This window comes from Carettochelys insculpta, chromosome 7 (assembly GCF_033958435.1).
Source record: "Carettochelys insculpta isolate YL-2023 chromosome 7, ASM3395843v1, whole genome shotgun sequence".
Classification (NCBI taxonomy): domain Eukaryota; kingdom Metazoa; phylum Chordata; order Testudines; family Carettochelyidae; genus Carettochelys; species Carettochelys insculpta.
In genome coordinates this window covers 74,092,455-74,108,142 of record NC_134143.1, presented here as the reverse complement: position 1 = coordinate 74,108,142, position 15,688 = coordinate 74,092,455, and the positions used below count along the sequence as shown (strand labels likewise).

Below are 15,688 nucleotides of genomic sequence, written 5' to 3'. Positions count from 1 at the left end.
TGGAACTGGGCAGGTGTTGGGACCCTCTGTGGACTTAGGAGGGAGGAAGGAGGCCAGGACCCCAGCTCAGGGACCCCTTTGCCCTGTGACGTATCCCCATATCTGGGCTGGCTGTCGCTGCCTCCGGAATCGGTGTCTCTCTGGGGCCCAGATGCGCAGTGTCGCTGTTATGCAGAAAACACAGACAGGAGCTTTTTCAGGGGACAAGGCAGTAAGCCACGGTTATTATAAGAGTAATTAATACCTATCTACATACCCTTTAAACACACACACACACACACACATCCCAGATGTTCTGCAGCTGCTGCATAATTACCAGTCCTGAGCTGGCAGCTTGGGTTCGTAGCTTGTGGCAGCTGACTGGCCAGGAAAGCTGGGCTCAAGGAAGAGCTGGGTCTCTGTCGGGCGCGCACCGATGCTCTTTGATGTTTCAGGCAGAACGTTACCCAGAGGTCCTTCCTTCTCCCCCCTTCTTTTATAGGGTACAGGCTAGATGTCAGCCTATGGGTCCTGCTGTGTCAGGCTGCCTCAGAGTCACATCCAGACATGACTTTCCTGCTTGTCCTTAGTGGGACCTTGTTCTTTTGTCTTTGGGGTGGATCTTTTCTCACCTTCAGGGCATTGTTTGCACTTCTTCAGCCACTGGTGTCTGATCTTCAGGACAGGCTGACATGGAGGATCAATCATACATACCCCATTCACACATCTAATGCAATTCTACAATTCGCACCCTAGTCACTTAACTAGGCAAGGGTTCAGCTCCAAGAGAGCTCACAGAATGCAGTATGGAGTCTGGTACAATATGGAGTCTGGATTTGTTCCAGTGATTTTACAGTTTATAACATAACTAGGTGTGAATCTGTACAAATATAAACTGAAACAAATGAATAATCAAATATGACTAATTAACCCTACATCGCAAACTCAGTCCTGCCCCATCCCTGGGCCCCGAGTAAGTGAGAGTAATGCAGCAGCTCCCAAGTACTCTGCAGTGTAAAGCTGACCACTAAACTGCCGACCCTGGTGTCTCTGTTACCAACACTTGGATGTGAGGGAGGCAGACGGATCCTGGCTTTGTCAGTTGGGATTGGGCTGAGACACAGGGCCTGGCCATGAGCCGGCACCTGCTCTGCCAGTGTCACAAGTCCATCACCTCCTGGTTTATGTTAACGGGGGCAAGCTGGGTGTGCTGGGGCAGACTCGCCATGGGGCCTGGTACCCTCTGCTGGTAGCGCAGTGTTGTAGGAGTGTGACAGTAACAGGACACTTGGAAATGGCAGAGATGCTTAATGACTTCTTTGCTTTGGTCTTCAGCGAGAAGTCTGAGGAAGGAATGCCTAACGTGGTGGGAAAGGGGTGAATTTAGAACATAAAATAAAAAAAAACAGCTTAAAAAGACACTTAGAAAAGTTAGATGTCTGCAAGTCGCCAGGGCCTGATGAAATGTATCCTAGAATACTCAAGGAGCTGAGAGAGGAGGTATCTGAGCCTTTAGCTATCAGAGAGGTAGCCATGTTAATCTGTATCTTCAAGAACAACTAGAAGTCCTGTGGTACCTTATAAACTAACAGATATTTTGGAGCATAAGCTTTTGTGGGCAAAGACCCACTTCATCGGATGCGCAGGTGGGGGGTGGGGGGTATTTAAAGAGTGGGGTCCCAGTAAAAGGGAGGGCCAGAGCTGACAAGGTCTATTCAGCAAGGTAACGGGCCATTTCCACCTTGCTGAATAGACCTTGTCAGCTCTGTCCCTTCCTTTTACTGCGACCCCACTCTTTAAATACCGCTCTGAACCGCCCCCCCACCTCATGCATCTGATGAAGTGGGTCTTTGCCCATGAAAGCTGATGCTCCAAAATATCTGTTAGTCTATAAAGTGCCACAGGACTTCTAGTTGTTCTCTACAGACCAGTCAGTCTAACTTCTGTGTCAGGAATGATAATGGAGCAAGTAATTAAGGAAATCATCTGCAGACGCTGGGAAGGTGGTAAGCTGATAAGGAACAGCCAGCACGGATTTGCAAAGAACAAATCATGTCAAACCAATCTGATAGCTTCCTTTGATAGGATAATGAACCTTGTGGATAAGGGAGAAGCGGTGGATGTGGTATACCTAGATATTAGTAAGGCATTTGATACGGTCTCGCATGATATTCTCGTCAATAAACTAGGCAAATACAACTTAGGTGGGGCTACTATAAGGTGGGTGCAAAACTGGCTGGATAACCGTACTCAGAGTACTAACAGAGAGGGAGCTGTGCTAGTCTATAGACTATCAAAACAAAAAGCAGTCAAGTAGCACTTTAAAGACTAAACAAATAATTTATATGGTGAGCTTTCATGGGACAGACCCATTTGAGACGTACTCAGAGTAGTTATTAATGGTTCTCAATCCTGCTGGAAAGGTATAACAAGTGAGGTTTCTCAGGGGTCTGAATTGGGACAGGTTTTGTCCGATATCTTTATCAAGGATTTAGATATTGGCATAGAAAGTACGCTTATTAAGTTTGCAGATGATACCAAGCTGGGAGGGGTTGCAACTGCTTTGGAGGATAAGGTCAAAATGATCTGGACAAACTGGAGAAATAGTCTGAAGTAAACAGGATGAAGTTTAATAAAGACAAATGCAAAGTGCTCCACTTAGGAAGAAACAATCAGTTTCACACATACAGAATGGGAAGGAACTGTCTAGGAATGACTACGGCAGAAAGGGATCTGGGGGTCATAATGGACCACAAGTTAAATATGAGTCGACAGTGTGATGCTGTTGCAGAAAAAGTAAATATGATTCTAGGATGCAAGTGTGATGGAGTGGGGGGGGTGCATGTGTGAGTCAGGCTGGATGTCTGAGGCAAGCAGCAGCTCCCAGTGGCTAAGGATGACCCTGGGGCTACAACTGGCAGATAACACCTCTGCCTGAACAAAGAGCAGGGAGGAGCTGAGCTGGGTTTTGAATCGGGGGCGGCAGTTAGAGGCGAGGAAAAGGGAGAGCTGGAAGGCAGCCAGCCTGAGGAGGGGGAAAGCTACACCCCATAGGGGCACCCCTCGGGGTCTTCCCCCCAGGACAGGTTGGAAGGACTGTCTCTGGCTGCTATGCTGTCGCTTCTGTGAGAAACTGGACATCTGTTGCCTAATAAACCTTCTGTTGTACCTGCTGAGTGAGAGTCACTCCTGCCAGCGGACGGGGTGCAGTGCAGGGGGACCCCTGAACCCCATCACAGCAAGACACGAGAAGTCATTCTTCCGCTCTACTCTGCTCTGGTTAGGCCTCAGCTGGAGTATTGTGTCCAGTTCTGGGCACCGCAGTTCAAGAAAGATGTGGCGAAATTGGAAAGGGTCCAGAAAAGAGCAACGAGAATGATCAAAGGTCTAGAGAATGTGACCTATGAAGAAAGGCTGAAAGAATTGGGCTTGTTTAGTTTGGAAAAGAGAAGCTTGAGGGGGGACATGACAGCTATTTTCAGGTATCTAAAAGGGAGTCATAAGGAGGAGGGAGAAAACTTGTTCTTTTTGGCCTCTGAGGATAGAACAAGAGGCAACGGGCTTAAACTGCAGCGGGGGAGGTTTAGGTTGGACATTAGGAAAAAGTTCCCAACTGTCAGGGTGGTCAAACAGTGGAATAAATTGCCTGGGGAGGTTGTGGAATCTCCATCACTGGAGATAGTTAAGAGCAGGTTAGATAAATGTCTGTCAGGGTTGGTCTAGACAGTACTTGGTCCTGCCAAGAGGGCAGGGGGCTGGACTAGATGACCTCTCAAGGTCCCTTCCAGTCCGAGTTGTCTATGATTCTCTGCCAGTATATCAGCAAGGGAGCCTTGGTGCAGCAGGGCTGAGCCAGGTGCTGGGGATGGGGGAGCTGGGGCTTCTGAGTTGCAGCTAAGCTGGTCCATGCAGGGCAGGGCAAGCCAGAAAGCAGGATCTCCTGGGTGGGTGGTTCTTCACTCCCCCTCCTTCCTGTTGTGATGAGGAGCTATCAAGTTGCACCCCAGAGCTGGCTGCATTTCAGCAGGAGGGTGACTCCTTGTCTGCCTTGCAGGGGCATTGAGATGCAGGCAAATGGGCAGGAACCCTTGGCAGCACTGTAGTTCCCTGCCTGTATCTCAGGTGCTCTGGGATGGGCCTTGTTCTGTGTGGGTCCAGGCCCTCCCTTCTCCCCCTCAGCGGACACTGGCTTATTGTCCTGGGGCACTGGGGAGTCGGGCTCTGAGCACACAGCTGGGTTTTCTTAGGGTTGCACTTATTCCTCTGCCCCTAGTCCCTCTTGTAGCTGGGCATTGCCCTAAAGGCAGCCCCTACTGCCCGCGTCCCAGTCTGCAGGGGACCCACCCCTGTGACCAAGTGCTGTGTGAGGATTTACTCCCCTGGGGAGGGTATGTGTGTTTCCTGGGCTACGTCTACACGTGCACCCAACTTCGAAATAGGCTATTTCGATGAATAACGTCTACACGTCCTCCAGGGCTGGCAACGTCGATGTTCAACTTCGACGTTGCTCAGCCCAACATCGAAATAGGCACAGCGAGGGAACGTCTACACGGCAAAGTAGCACACATCGAAATAAGGGAGCCATGCACAGCTGCAGACAGGGTCACGGGGCGGACTCAACAGCAAGTCGCTCCCTTAAAGGGCCCCTCCCAGACACACTTTCATTAAACAGTGCAAGATACACAGAGCCAACAACTAGTTGCAGACCCTGTATATGCAGCACGGACCCCCAGCTGCAGCAGCAGCAGCCAGAAGCCCTGGGCTAAGGGCTGCTGCCCACGGTGACCACAGAGCCCCGCAAGGGCTGGAGAGAGAGTATCTCTCAACCCCCCAGCTGATGGCCGCCATGGAGGACCCCGCTATTTCGATGTTGCGGGACGCGGATCGTCTACACGTCCCTACTTCGATGTTGAACGTCGAAGTAGGGCGCTATTCCCATCTGCTCATGGGGTTAGCGACTTCGACGTCTCGCCGCCTAACGTCGATTTCAACTTCGAAATAGCGCCCAACACGTGTAGACGTGACGGGCGCTATTTCGAAGTTACTGCCGCTACTTCGAAGTAGCGTGCACGTGTAGACGCAGCCCTGCTGTCCTGGGTTTGTCACTGAAGGGTTGGCCATGAGCAGTAATCCACTATCCAGGGGTCGGATGGCCACTCCGGTGGGGAAATGCAGACTGGAAGTGTGGCGGGGGTGTCTGGGGTAGGAAGGCCGGGCTGACTTGGGCTGAAGCAGCTGCCCAGTGCATGTCCTTCTAGAGCCCTTCATTGAGTCACGTGTGGGGATCAAACCTGGACACCCAGGCTGGGCCAAGCTGGAGTCAAAGCCGTTCAGCTGGGAGGCAGCAGCAGACTCCCATGTGGTCCAGGGGGCCGAGAGTGCATTAGGAGGAGCCTTAGGAGGAGCATTGCAAGCAGAGCTAGAGAAGTGGTTGTTCCCCTCGATTCGGCACTGGTGAAGCCACAGCTGGAATATTGTGTCCAGTTTTGGGCCCCCCGGTAAAGAAAAGATGTGGATTTGCTGGAGCAGGTTCAGCGAAGGGCAACAAAAATGATTAAGGGGCTGGAGCACAAGAGCTATGAGGAGAGGCTGAGGGATTTGGGTTATTTAGTTTGCAGAAGAGAAGACTGAGGGGTGATTTAATAGCAGCCTTCAACTTCCTGAAGGGGAGCTCTAAAGAGGAGGGTGAGAAACTGTTCTCAGTGGTGTCAGATGGCAGAACAAGGAGCAATGGTCAGAAGTTGAAGAGGGGGAGGTGCAGGTTGGATATTAGGAAAAACTATTTCCCCAGGAGGGTGGTGAAGCACTGGGATGCGTTGCCTAGAGAGGTGGTGGATTCTCCATCCCTAGAGGTTTTTAAGTCCTGGCTGGACAAGGTCCTGGCTGGGATGACTTAGTGGTGGTTGATCCTGCTGGAAGCAGGAGGCTGGACTAGATGACCTCCTGAGGTCCCTTCCCGCCCTGTGATTCTGTGGTGGTGGCGGGGGGGGGCAGCCTGATCCAGCTGCGGAAACAGTCCACCCCCCGTCTGCTCACTGCCCTCGGAGATGTGGGACGAGGGGCTTTGCTGGCTGTGGAGGGGGCTCTCTTTCAGGTTGGGGCTGAGAGCCAGGAATGGGGTTGGCCGGCATTCCCCGTGGCAGGCCGGGGGCTGGCAGCCGGTGCCTCTGGTATGAGGGCTGGGCTGGAGGATCTTTCCTAATGAGCTGGAAAGGAGAGGGAGGTGAGAGACCCAAACCTGGCCATGGGGGTGGACACTGGGGGCAAGGGGTGAATGTTGGGGATTTCAAGTACTCTGAGACCTGACAGTGGTGCTGCTTGTCTGGACAGTACTGACGGGTTTGTGCTTTCCTGGCTGTACCAGCCCGCAGGGAGCAGCCCGGGGCTGATGGAGCGGTGGAGATGCGAAATATTGAAGCTCTTTTGGTGAGAAAACCCCAATTCAGGAGCTCTCTGGCCGCACTTTGTCTGGGTAGTGTTGAGGGTTGTATATGTCAACTGGATGTGGTGAAATCCAGGTTTACTGCCATTTACGGCTGACACCCGAATCCACGAAGACTCTCGTACGTGACGGAGGGCTCCGGGAGAGCTGCATGAGCCCGGGAAAGGGACCTGGGCTCCGCACTGGCAGCTCAAGGAGACAGCTGCTCAATGGGCGAGTAAGGTTAAAAAAAAAGGACCCCCCCCCCGGCCAGGGCTCCCTCTAACTTTGTCCACTCCTGGGTGGACTAAATTTGGCTCTGGCAATCCAGGCATGTGTGGACATGCAGCACCCACAGAAACACGCCCCACCTGTCCGGGCTCTGCTAATCAGCTGGGCAGCACCTGAATCCCCCCGGGCGGCTACCCAAGAGCTCAGTGGCCAGCTAAGGCTGACCTCTCCCCGGGGGTTCGGAGGGGTGAGGAATGGACCCTAGACCATGACATGGGGAATATTCAACCATGCAGCCTCAGCCAGCGCTGGAGCTCAGGTCTGTGTAACCCCCGGACTGGGGGTGGTGGGAAAAGGGAGGAGACGGGGGAGAGCTGCCAGGGGAGGGAGAGGAAGGGGGCCGGCTGGCCTCTGCGGTTGGGATAACATCTGTGAGAGGCCAGGGGCCGAGCAGGGGCTGGTTGCCCGGCTCACAGCTCCCGCCTGGGCAGGGGCGCGGCCAGGCAGAGGAGGACGTGCTCTTGCAGGGGGATTAGCCTGGGGAACTCACTGCTGCAGGGAGCCCCTGGGGCTCAGGAGTGGGCAAGATGCGAAACCGGGGGGGTGGGTTGTTTTCGATGGGGCCCAGCCTGGCACTGATGGAGCCGCTACCCCCCAGCCAGGAGGGGCCCCAGGGGGTGTCGCACCCCCAAGGCTCCCCCGCCCCATTGTGCTGAGGCACCCTTGGGTGCGGGGGCTGAGCCCCGGGGGCTGCTTGGGGCACTGGGGCCCGGCCCTAGGCAAGTCGCTGCTGCCCCCAGCCCCGCAGCGCCCCGAGAGCAGCCGGGTGGGGCAAGTGATGCGGGGGTGGGGGACGGCTGGGCCCTGCCCAGAGAGCAGCGGGACCCGGGGCGGCTGCCCCTTGCCCTGCCCGGGGCCGGGCCGCAGGGGTGTGAGGGGGTGGGGCCGGGCCGGGCTGAGGGGCTGGCGGGGGCGTGGGGGGCGGCGCGGGGGAGGGGGAGGGACGGGGCTGTGGGGCGGGGCGGGGCGCTGGGGGGCCGAGGGCGGGGCCGGGCTGTGGGGCTGGCGGCGGGGGTCCGGGGGAGGTGGAGTGGGAGGGGCCGGGCTGCGCAGGGGGGTGCGGTGGGGCGGGGCCGGGCCGGGCCGGGCCGGGCTGTGGGGCGGGGCTGGGGGAAGGGGCGGGCACCGCCCGCCGGGGCTGCCCCACCGCTGCTGGCAGAGCCCTGGGCTCCGGTGCAGGCGCGGACCGGCCGGGGCTTCCCACCCCCGCTGGGGCAGCTGCTGCGGGTGAGAGCCCGGCGGGACACGAACTTCCCTGGCCGGGCCCGGCTGCGCTGGCACCATGAGTCCCTGCCCGCGGCGGTGCCAGCGGCAGCTGGGGAAAGCCATCCGCCTCTTCTACCACTTCCTCACCGGGACCCTGGCACAAGGTAGGGAGGGGGGACCCGGCGTGGGGGCGGGCGTGCCCAGCCTGCCCGGGTGGCATTGCCCAGCGGCGCCGTGGTGGGGCTTGTCTGGAAGGGCTGGGGCTGGAGTCTCAGTAGTGGGGGGGTCCCAGCCCCCCAGGTGATCATCTCTTGAGGGGGGGAGGCGGCCTGGCAGGCGGTGCCCCTCCGGAAGGTGCTGGGTGTGGGTGCGCAGGACGGAGGGGGCGCTGGGGACCGAGGTGGGCGATTGTCCCCCACACACATGGGCAGGCAGAGCATTGGGGTGTCACATTTCAGCTTCCCCGTGCCCTGGCCCCCAGGAGAGATGAGGGGGGGTGAGTGGTTGTGTTGGGGGCAGGGTTCCAGTCCCCCCCCCCCATCCCCCAGCTGTGTACGTGAGTCTGCCCCAGCCCTGGGGCTTGCAGGCCTGGGTCAGTCCCTGGGCACCCTGTGCCCTGCGTGCCGGGGGGCAGGCTGTGTTTGACAGTGAGTTACAGTCCAAACCTCCCCTTGCCCTGGGTCCAGGAGATACCCCCACCCTCCTGGCTGGGAGCCTCAGCCCCTTGGCCACGGTTGGAGTCTCCCGGGGCATTCCAGTGATGCTGCTTGCCACGGGGGGGGGGGGGGGGGTGGTCCTAGGACACCCAGTGCCCCCCCCCAGGAAAGAGGGGGGAAGATCTTGGTTCTTATGTTGCCCCCTCCCCAGACAGGAGTTTTCATCCTCCTGTGCCCATTTGCCACCTGTAAACCCAGCACCCCACCTGCACAACAGGCGCTGGAACAGCTGGGCTGGCGTCGCTTGTAGCGGGGAGGTGCAACACCACAGCCTAGTGACGTGGGCACAGCTGGCAGCACTGCCTGGTGCCTGCCCCCCACCAGGGTGCGCCTGCGTCACTTCATAGCCAGCTGCGCCTTGCAGACCTGGCGAGGGCTGGGTGCTGGTGGGGCTGGTTCTGCGTCAGCTCAGCCCAAAGCCGCAGTTTCCTGTGGCTTGCTGAGCACCCCCAAGAGCCCCTCCTGGGGGCCCTGATCTCTCCTCCCTGCACTGGGGTGAGGCTCTGTCCTGCAGGAGCCTGGGCTCAATTCCTGGCTCCGGTGTCTTGCTCCCTGGGGCTGTCAGAGGGTAGGTGCCATGAGGCAGGAGTGTGCTGTGCTCCTTTCGGGGTGCCGAATCGGGGCGGGGTGGGTGGCTTGCTCTCCAGCCAGCCCCTGGGCTTGTGCAGCATCAGCAGCAGCACTGAGCAAGCGTGGGAGACTGGCAGTGTGCCCCAGCTGGCTTCGTGCGTTGTGTCCGTCTCACTCTCGGCAAGAGCGACTGGGAAACCCCCGCTCTGGCGCTGGGCGGGCGGGCGGGCGTGCTCGGGTTTCAGTCAGCAGCTGTCCTGCCTTGGGTGGGGGGCTGAGAGCTGAGCAGGGCTGTGACGGGCTGGATGACTGCAGGGAGGGGGCCTCTCTCCTAGCTCAGTGCTGGCTCCCCAGTGCTGCTGGACTAGCTGGGTGGGGACTTATCCGTTTGAGGCCAGCTGCCCCCAGCCCGGCCCTGGGCACTGGAGGTGTCTCCTAGCTGGCTCCCCTTCCTTTGGTTTGCTCTGAGGCTAATGGGTTTGTGCTAATGTGAGTGGGATGAGATGGGGCTCTGGGGAGGCGGATGTGGCTCTCCTCTGTGCCCAGCGGTGCCCGCCTTCCCCTGCCACGTGGCCGGGGGTCGTGCCTGGCAGCTGCAGTGATGACTGTGGACAGGGGCTCACACCCTGGGGCCCAGCTGCAGGGACTCTCAGCCGCCCAGCTGGCAGCGTTGTCAGCCTCTTCAGCCACCGGCCCCCTGCGCCCCCGTGCCTCCCCGGGGCAGTCGGTGCACAAGCAGCCTCTGCATGCCAGCCCTTGCTGGCAGAAGTGCAGCCGTTGGGAGCCTGGCTCCCTGGACAGTGACTCCCCAGCCCCACTGCAGAGCACTCCCTCCGGCTGGCCAGGCCCAGGGCGGCCTGGGGAGGGCCAGTGTTGCCTTTGCAGCAAGTGCCTGCTAGTGAGGGCATGTCTGTGTCCGGCTGTGCCTGCGGCGTGCCAGCCCCCCAGAGCGGGGGAAGCAGGCGGTGGGGTGAGCTGTGCTGGGGTAGGGATGGGAGTGGTTCCAGGAGCCGTCGGCACAGTGACCTTCGCGTGTATGCAGCCACCGGCCAAGCGGCCCCGGCCAGCCCAGGGGCACATCACGTTGGCCTGTCACAGCTTGTGATGGTCTGGAAAGATGCGCAGCGCCCGTCCTGCAATAAGCAGGGTGCATGGTGGTGTCTTGTGAGCCCAGGCTGGGAGCCGGTGGCTGGTGCAGGGTCAGAGGGGAGAGGAGGGCTCATCCAAGGCCCTGTCGCGTTAGTGCGGAGAGGGGCAAGCAGGCAAGCCAGCCGGATGGATCTGCCGGCTGTGGGAAGCGTGCTGGGCGCCGGGTGCTGCTGGGAAGGGCACCTCACCTTGTTCCAGCAGGATGTACCTGTAGCTGTGGGGCTGCCTTCCTGCAGGGGCTGGATTGCCTGCTGCCGGCGGCTTTTCCCACTGCTCCTTGCCGGGGGCACTTCCCTGTACACGTGCTGCAGCCTCACCCCGAGTGTCCTCGGCAGGCGACCCGTCCTCTGCAGCTGCTGGCACCTCGCCACTCCCCCGTGCACTGCCCTGGGCGCTCTCACGCCTCATGGGGCTGCATCAGGGGGTTGCAAGGCAGCCCCTGCTCTTTCCGTGCCAGATTCAAGTTCATGGGGGCACTTCCCACTGCTGGGGGCCCCCTGCAGGAACCGCTGGCCTTTGGCAGCATTACCAGCCACCTGGCACCGGCTCTCGGGGTGTGTGATGGAGTGGGGGATACGGGTGTGTTTGTGAGGGGCTCACAGGGGGTGGGGGGCTCCTGCTGATGGTAACCTGGTGACCAGGTGACACCTCTAGGCTGCAGACAAAGGGGGAGGTGGAGCCTGAGGGGTTTGAATTGGACCTGGGAGTTGGAAGCAGTTAGTCTGGGCTGGGAAAGAGAGAGACAAAGGAGGGGGCAACGCCCTGGCTTGGGGGACCCCTTGGGGCCTCCTCTCCCCAGCGTGGTTTGGACTGGCTGTCTCTGCCGGCTGCACTGACTCCTCTGTACGACTCTGTGTCCCTGTTGGCTAATAAACCCGCCATTCTCCTGCTGAGTGAGAGTCACTCCTGCCTGCAGATGGGGTGCAGAGCCTGGGGATCCATGAACCCCATCACAGGGTGTAATAGGACAGCTAGAGAAATCAATCCAGGGTAATTCTGCTTAAAATCTGGGCCACTTACAGCCCCAGGCTGGGATTTCCTTCTCACTAAGGCAAATCCAACCGGCCTCCACAGCACCTCTGCCAGCCCCACTGGCCAGCCAGAAGCCACACAAGCAAACCCACGGATGTCCCAGCTGCTCTGCCAGCCCAGCCCAACAACCCCCAAATTCAGGTGAGAGGCTCTTAAGCCTATTTCGCCCAACACCACACCGATTCTTCCAGACCCCAAAGGGCCCAGCCCCTAGTCAATATATACTTGAATCTTACCCAAACAATACGCTCACCAATGCTTTAGATCTAATATCTAAGGGTTTATTAATACAAAAGAAAGAGCAGAGTTAGAGAGAAGCATTGTTAACGCAACACTTTACATGCATCAGCCATAACTACTGACGCAGCCAGCGGTGTTATTTGCTGATTCTTGAAAGTCTCTAAAAGCTCATTTCAGGTCACACAGATTCAGTCATTGGGGTGCTGTAGATCCGGCCCGGTGGGGTCCACATGCTGGACACGGACCCTTGGAGACCATGAGAGAAAAGATCCAAGATGGACCCCGCTAAGCCCACATCATCCCTCTGAGGGATGGGTCCCAGTCCAGACAATAGACTCAGGAGGGCTGAAGAACCAAGAAAGTCCCTGTTGGGGCGCATCTGAAAGTTTTTCATATGTGGAGGGAAAAGTCCACCTTCTCCACAGGCCTTGGCCCACCACCTGCCCCGGTGGGTCTCTGTGCTGAGTTCCCATTCGCTGCCATCCCAGTAGGAAAACCCACCATCACAAAATGGGTGTTGGCCGTCTGGGTGTATTGTCCCAGCTGGGGTGGAGCCCCACCTCCCACTGTGAACCTCAGCAGTGGTGGACCTCCTGCATTTGACGAAGCGGGTCTCTGCCCACAAAAGCTCACGCTCCAAAATATCTGTTAGTCTAGAAGGTGCCACAGGACTTCTTCTTGTTCTCAGCACCGAGACATTTCTCACCCAGCTGCAGAGCTACAATCTATAACGTCACCCACGTACGTGATGCAGATGCACAAGTAGCACGCACAGATTCAGGGCATCGCCAGCTTTCATTAGACACTCACACGGCCTGCCCCCAGCGCAGCATTTGGGGCCAGTAGCCACACTGGTCACGAAAATGGTTTCCAGACCCAATTTAAAAGTCCAGCCACATGACACGGGGCTGCTTCGCTCCGCTGGAAGGGTGGCACGCTGCCTGCTGAGAACCGAGCCGAGACAGGCCTTGGAGTGGCTGGTGGTGCTTCCAGCTGTGGCAGGGAGCTAGAAGTGAGCAGCCAGCTGGTTCCAGCCCTGCCCCCTGCACAGGTATGGGAGACAATCACACCAGCCCCCGCTGGCCAGGGCTGGAGGCTGCAGGGGGCAGGGGAGAGGGAGCTGCCAGCATCCCACCCAGGGCTTCTCATGGCCGGAGAAAAACAAGAGCCAGCCCTGACCCCTGTGCCAGTCGCCAGCTGGACTGATTGACACCCGCATCCCCTCAGCTCTCCAGTCTGGGGTGCCCTTTACACGGTTCGGTGCGAAACCAGCCACACCTGGTCTGCTCAGCCCGCCTCCGGCTTGTCAGAGCACTGGCCGGTGAACGGCTGAGAGCTTCTCCCCAGCCAGCCCCAGATCACCCTGCAGAGCGACATCCCCCCCCAGCCCCAGGGATGTGCGTCCTCTCCTGCCCAGATCCCTCCGGAAATTCTGTGTCACACAAACCCCGGGAGCGGCCGTTGTTCCGGGTGTAGACCGCAGTACAGGGAGCACTTTCCTACCCGGCATTTTAACCCGACCCAACTTGGATGCGTTTCCCACCAGTGCCGTACGGGGAGAGCAAATTCAGTAGAAGTGTAGAGTGTACAGTGCTCCGGTGGTGACAAGTAAACGACTCTGCAGACATTTTTGTTTCTTTATATCTACTCTAAGTTTTCTTTACTGTTCTTCATTGCTTGGGACACTCCTCTGGCAGCTAAAATATCTGTCAGCCTCCCGGTCCCGGGGCTGCCAGATCTGAAAGCGTTTCCTGTATAGACAAACCCTGTTATCCCAAAAGGAGAGACCCGGAGCCACCAGCCAAACACACGGGTGTGGATGCAACAATAAAGCAAGTGTGTTTACTGCAGCAAGATGGCGTGAGAGCCATTGCCGTGACCGAGGGGTGCGAGCCAGCAGCGGTTACCAGGAAATAGGAGGGAACACGGGAGGTAAGGAGCCAAGTGAGCCCATCACCGCTCTCTGCCTGGATCCCTGCAGCCTGGCTCCCTCTCCCAATTCGGTGCTGTGGCCCTTGTCTCTCCGAGGTGGTTGACGCCCTGAGTCGAGCTGAGGGGCTAGGGCTGATCTGCCGCTGTCGTTCCGACTGCTGTACTGTCGTCCTCTGGGAGAGCTGCCTGCGGCTGGGGATGCGGTGATAGCCAGCCTGCCTCCAGGGCAGTCGCTGGCCAACCCTTAACTCTCTCATGTGGCCCCTTCCCCTGCTGAAGAAGGGCCACTCACCCAAGGTTACGTTGCCGTGCGGCTGAGGGGTCAGCTCACCGTGGGTTTCTGAGGAACTGGTTGGTGCCAGTGGTTCTAAACTCGGCCCATGTCTCAGCAGTGTCACACAGCTGAGACGGCTCTAACTTTCCCTGCCACGCCGCGACCGTCTGGTACCAGGACAGTAATGTTCGGCGGATTCTGCGTTGTCAGCTGACCGCCCACAAGGTGGGGTCTGTAGGGTACTTGTCCTAGACTGGCCAACCCCGAAAGGTACCAGGGGGCTGCCCATGCCAGGAGCTGGTCTGCCGCATCTCAGGCCTGTCTGCTTGGGGGGTTGTCCCAACCTCACCCCAAGGGCACTGCCTTGGCCAGCCCCACAGCAAGGCCAGGCCCAGGGGCGGCCACCAGTGCTATTGGTGCCAGGGCAGCGTGGCCTATCTGCGTCAGGGGCTCATGCAGCAGCTGGCCTTGGGCGAAGCCCATGTCTGCCCGGGGGCTCTGCGAGCGCCTGTGTCGTCTGGGCCAAGGACGGGGTGAGAGCAGCAACTCATTTCCCAGGCTAAAGCTGTGACTGCAGCCCCTGAAAATAGAACGGTGCTGATTAATAACGTGCGCCGGCTCTGATTAGCAGCTGGGTAATGTGGGAGTAGCTGTGACCTAAATTTAACTCTCCTAATGGATGATGGCCTGAGAACCAGAAAAAACCCCTATCCATCAGCCCGTGCCCTGGTGGCACAGCCCAAGGCCGGCCTCCCGCCAGGGACCAAGTGTCCTGGCACCTCCAGAGCTGCTCAGGGCCAGCAGCGGCTGCTGAGCCGGTGGCTATGGTTCCCCTGCTGCTCCCACCCAGCCAAGGCACAGCCCATGCTTGGGGCAGCCAGTGGGCGTCTGCTCTTGGGGGTGAGCATCGGAGAACCCAGCGGGGGCAGCATCGTGGTGACGCCTGGAGGGGTCCCCTGAGAGTCCCTGGGACCGTTAGTCCCCCGTGCGCGCAAGTGCCAGAGCCGGGAGGGAGGGCAGAGAACTGAAGGGCCTCTCTGGGGCCAGAGCGGTTCTGGCTGGGCAGGGCGACGGATCTGCTAGGAGGCTGCTGGCCAGGCCAGTGGTGATGGAGGGGACCGTGTCCCAGGGGTGGCTCTCCCACCCTGGCTGTGTGTGTGACACAGTGCCCCCAGCCTGCACTCGGGCTGGCCTTGCCGAAGGCTGGTGGCCCTGCCCCAGGAGGGGGAGCTGCGTGGAGGTGGCTGTGGCTGGGCAAGGGGCCCTGCCCTCGGGCCCGGCTATTTATACCCCGAGCGCAACAGCAGGCTGGCGAGGCGGCTAATCTTAGCTCGGTGGCAGCGCTGTGCTTTGGCACTGGGGGCGGGGGTGTTTCACTGCTTTACGTTGAAACCCAGGGAGAAAGGGGGGGCTGCAGTGCTGGCTGGGTCTGACCATGGGCTGGGGCAGGGGGAACCACAGAGGTGTCTGCGCACAGGTGGGGGTGCGGCAGCGGTTAACGCCCCCCCCCAGACACCCCAAGGCCTGGATGTGCCCCAGTGTCGCTGGGGCTTGCTAGCAGCATGCGAACCAGGGCTGCAGGCCTGACCTTGGGCTCAGCTTGTTCCTGCACCGTTGGTGGTCTCTAGGGCCGGCTCTGTTGCCTGTCTCGGCACAGCTCAGCCCCGTAGGACCCTGCTCACGGGTGGGCTTGGCACCTGCAGGGCATTGCCAGCGTGGGGAAGGGAGGTGTGTGTGTCTCTCTTGTCCCCGGGCTGTGTCTGCTCAACTTTGCCCCCCGCAGCACAAAGTCACAGCATCACGGGTGTGTGTTGCAGGGCTCAGCAGGCGTGAGCGAGCCAGGCCGCCCCAGGGCCAGGGCACGGGAGGGGGCCGGGC

At 59.1% G+C, this 15,688-nt stretch overlaps 1 protein-coding gene across 3 annotated transcripts in view; it reads left to right on the top strand.

The window, feature by feature from the left end:
* Window positions 1–15,688, top strand: part of KCNIP2 (potassium voltage-gated channel interacting protein 2) — a 111,818-nt gene that overhangs the window by 45,146 nt on the left and 50,984 nt on the right. For 2 of the 3 annotated variants that reach the window (XM_074999308.1, XM_074999305.1), the window contains exon 1: window positions 7,830–8,061. The exons of the other annotated variant lie outside the window; for it this stretch is intronic. In XM_074999308.1, the coding sequence (XP_074855409.1) occupies window positions 7,974–8,061 (88 nt within the window). In that variant the 5' untranslated portion in view covers window positions 7,830–7,973. Of the gene's footprint in view, window positions 1–7,829; window positions 8,062–15,688 lie in introns of those variants that run through there. 3 annotated transcript variants of the gene reach the window in all.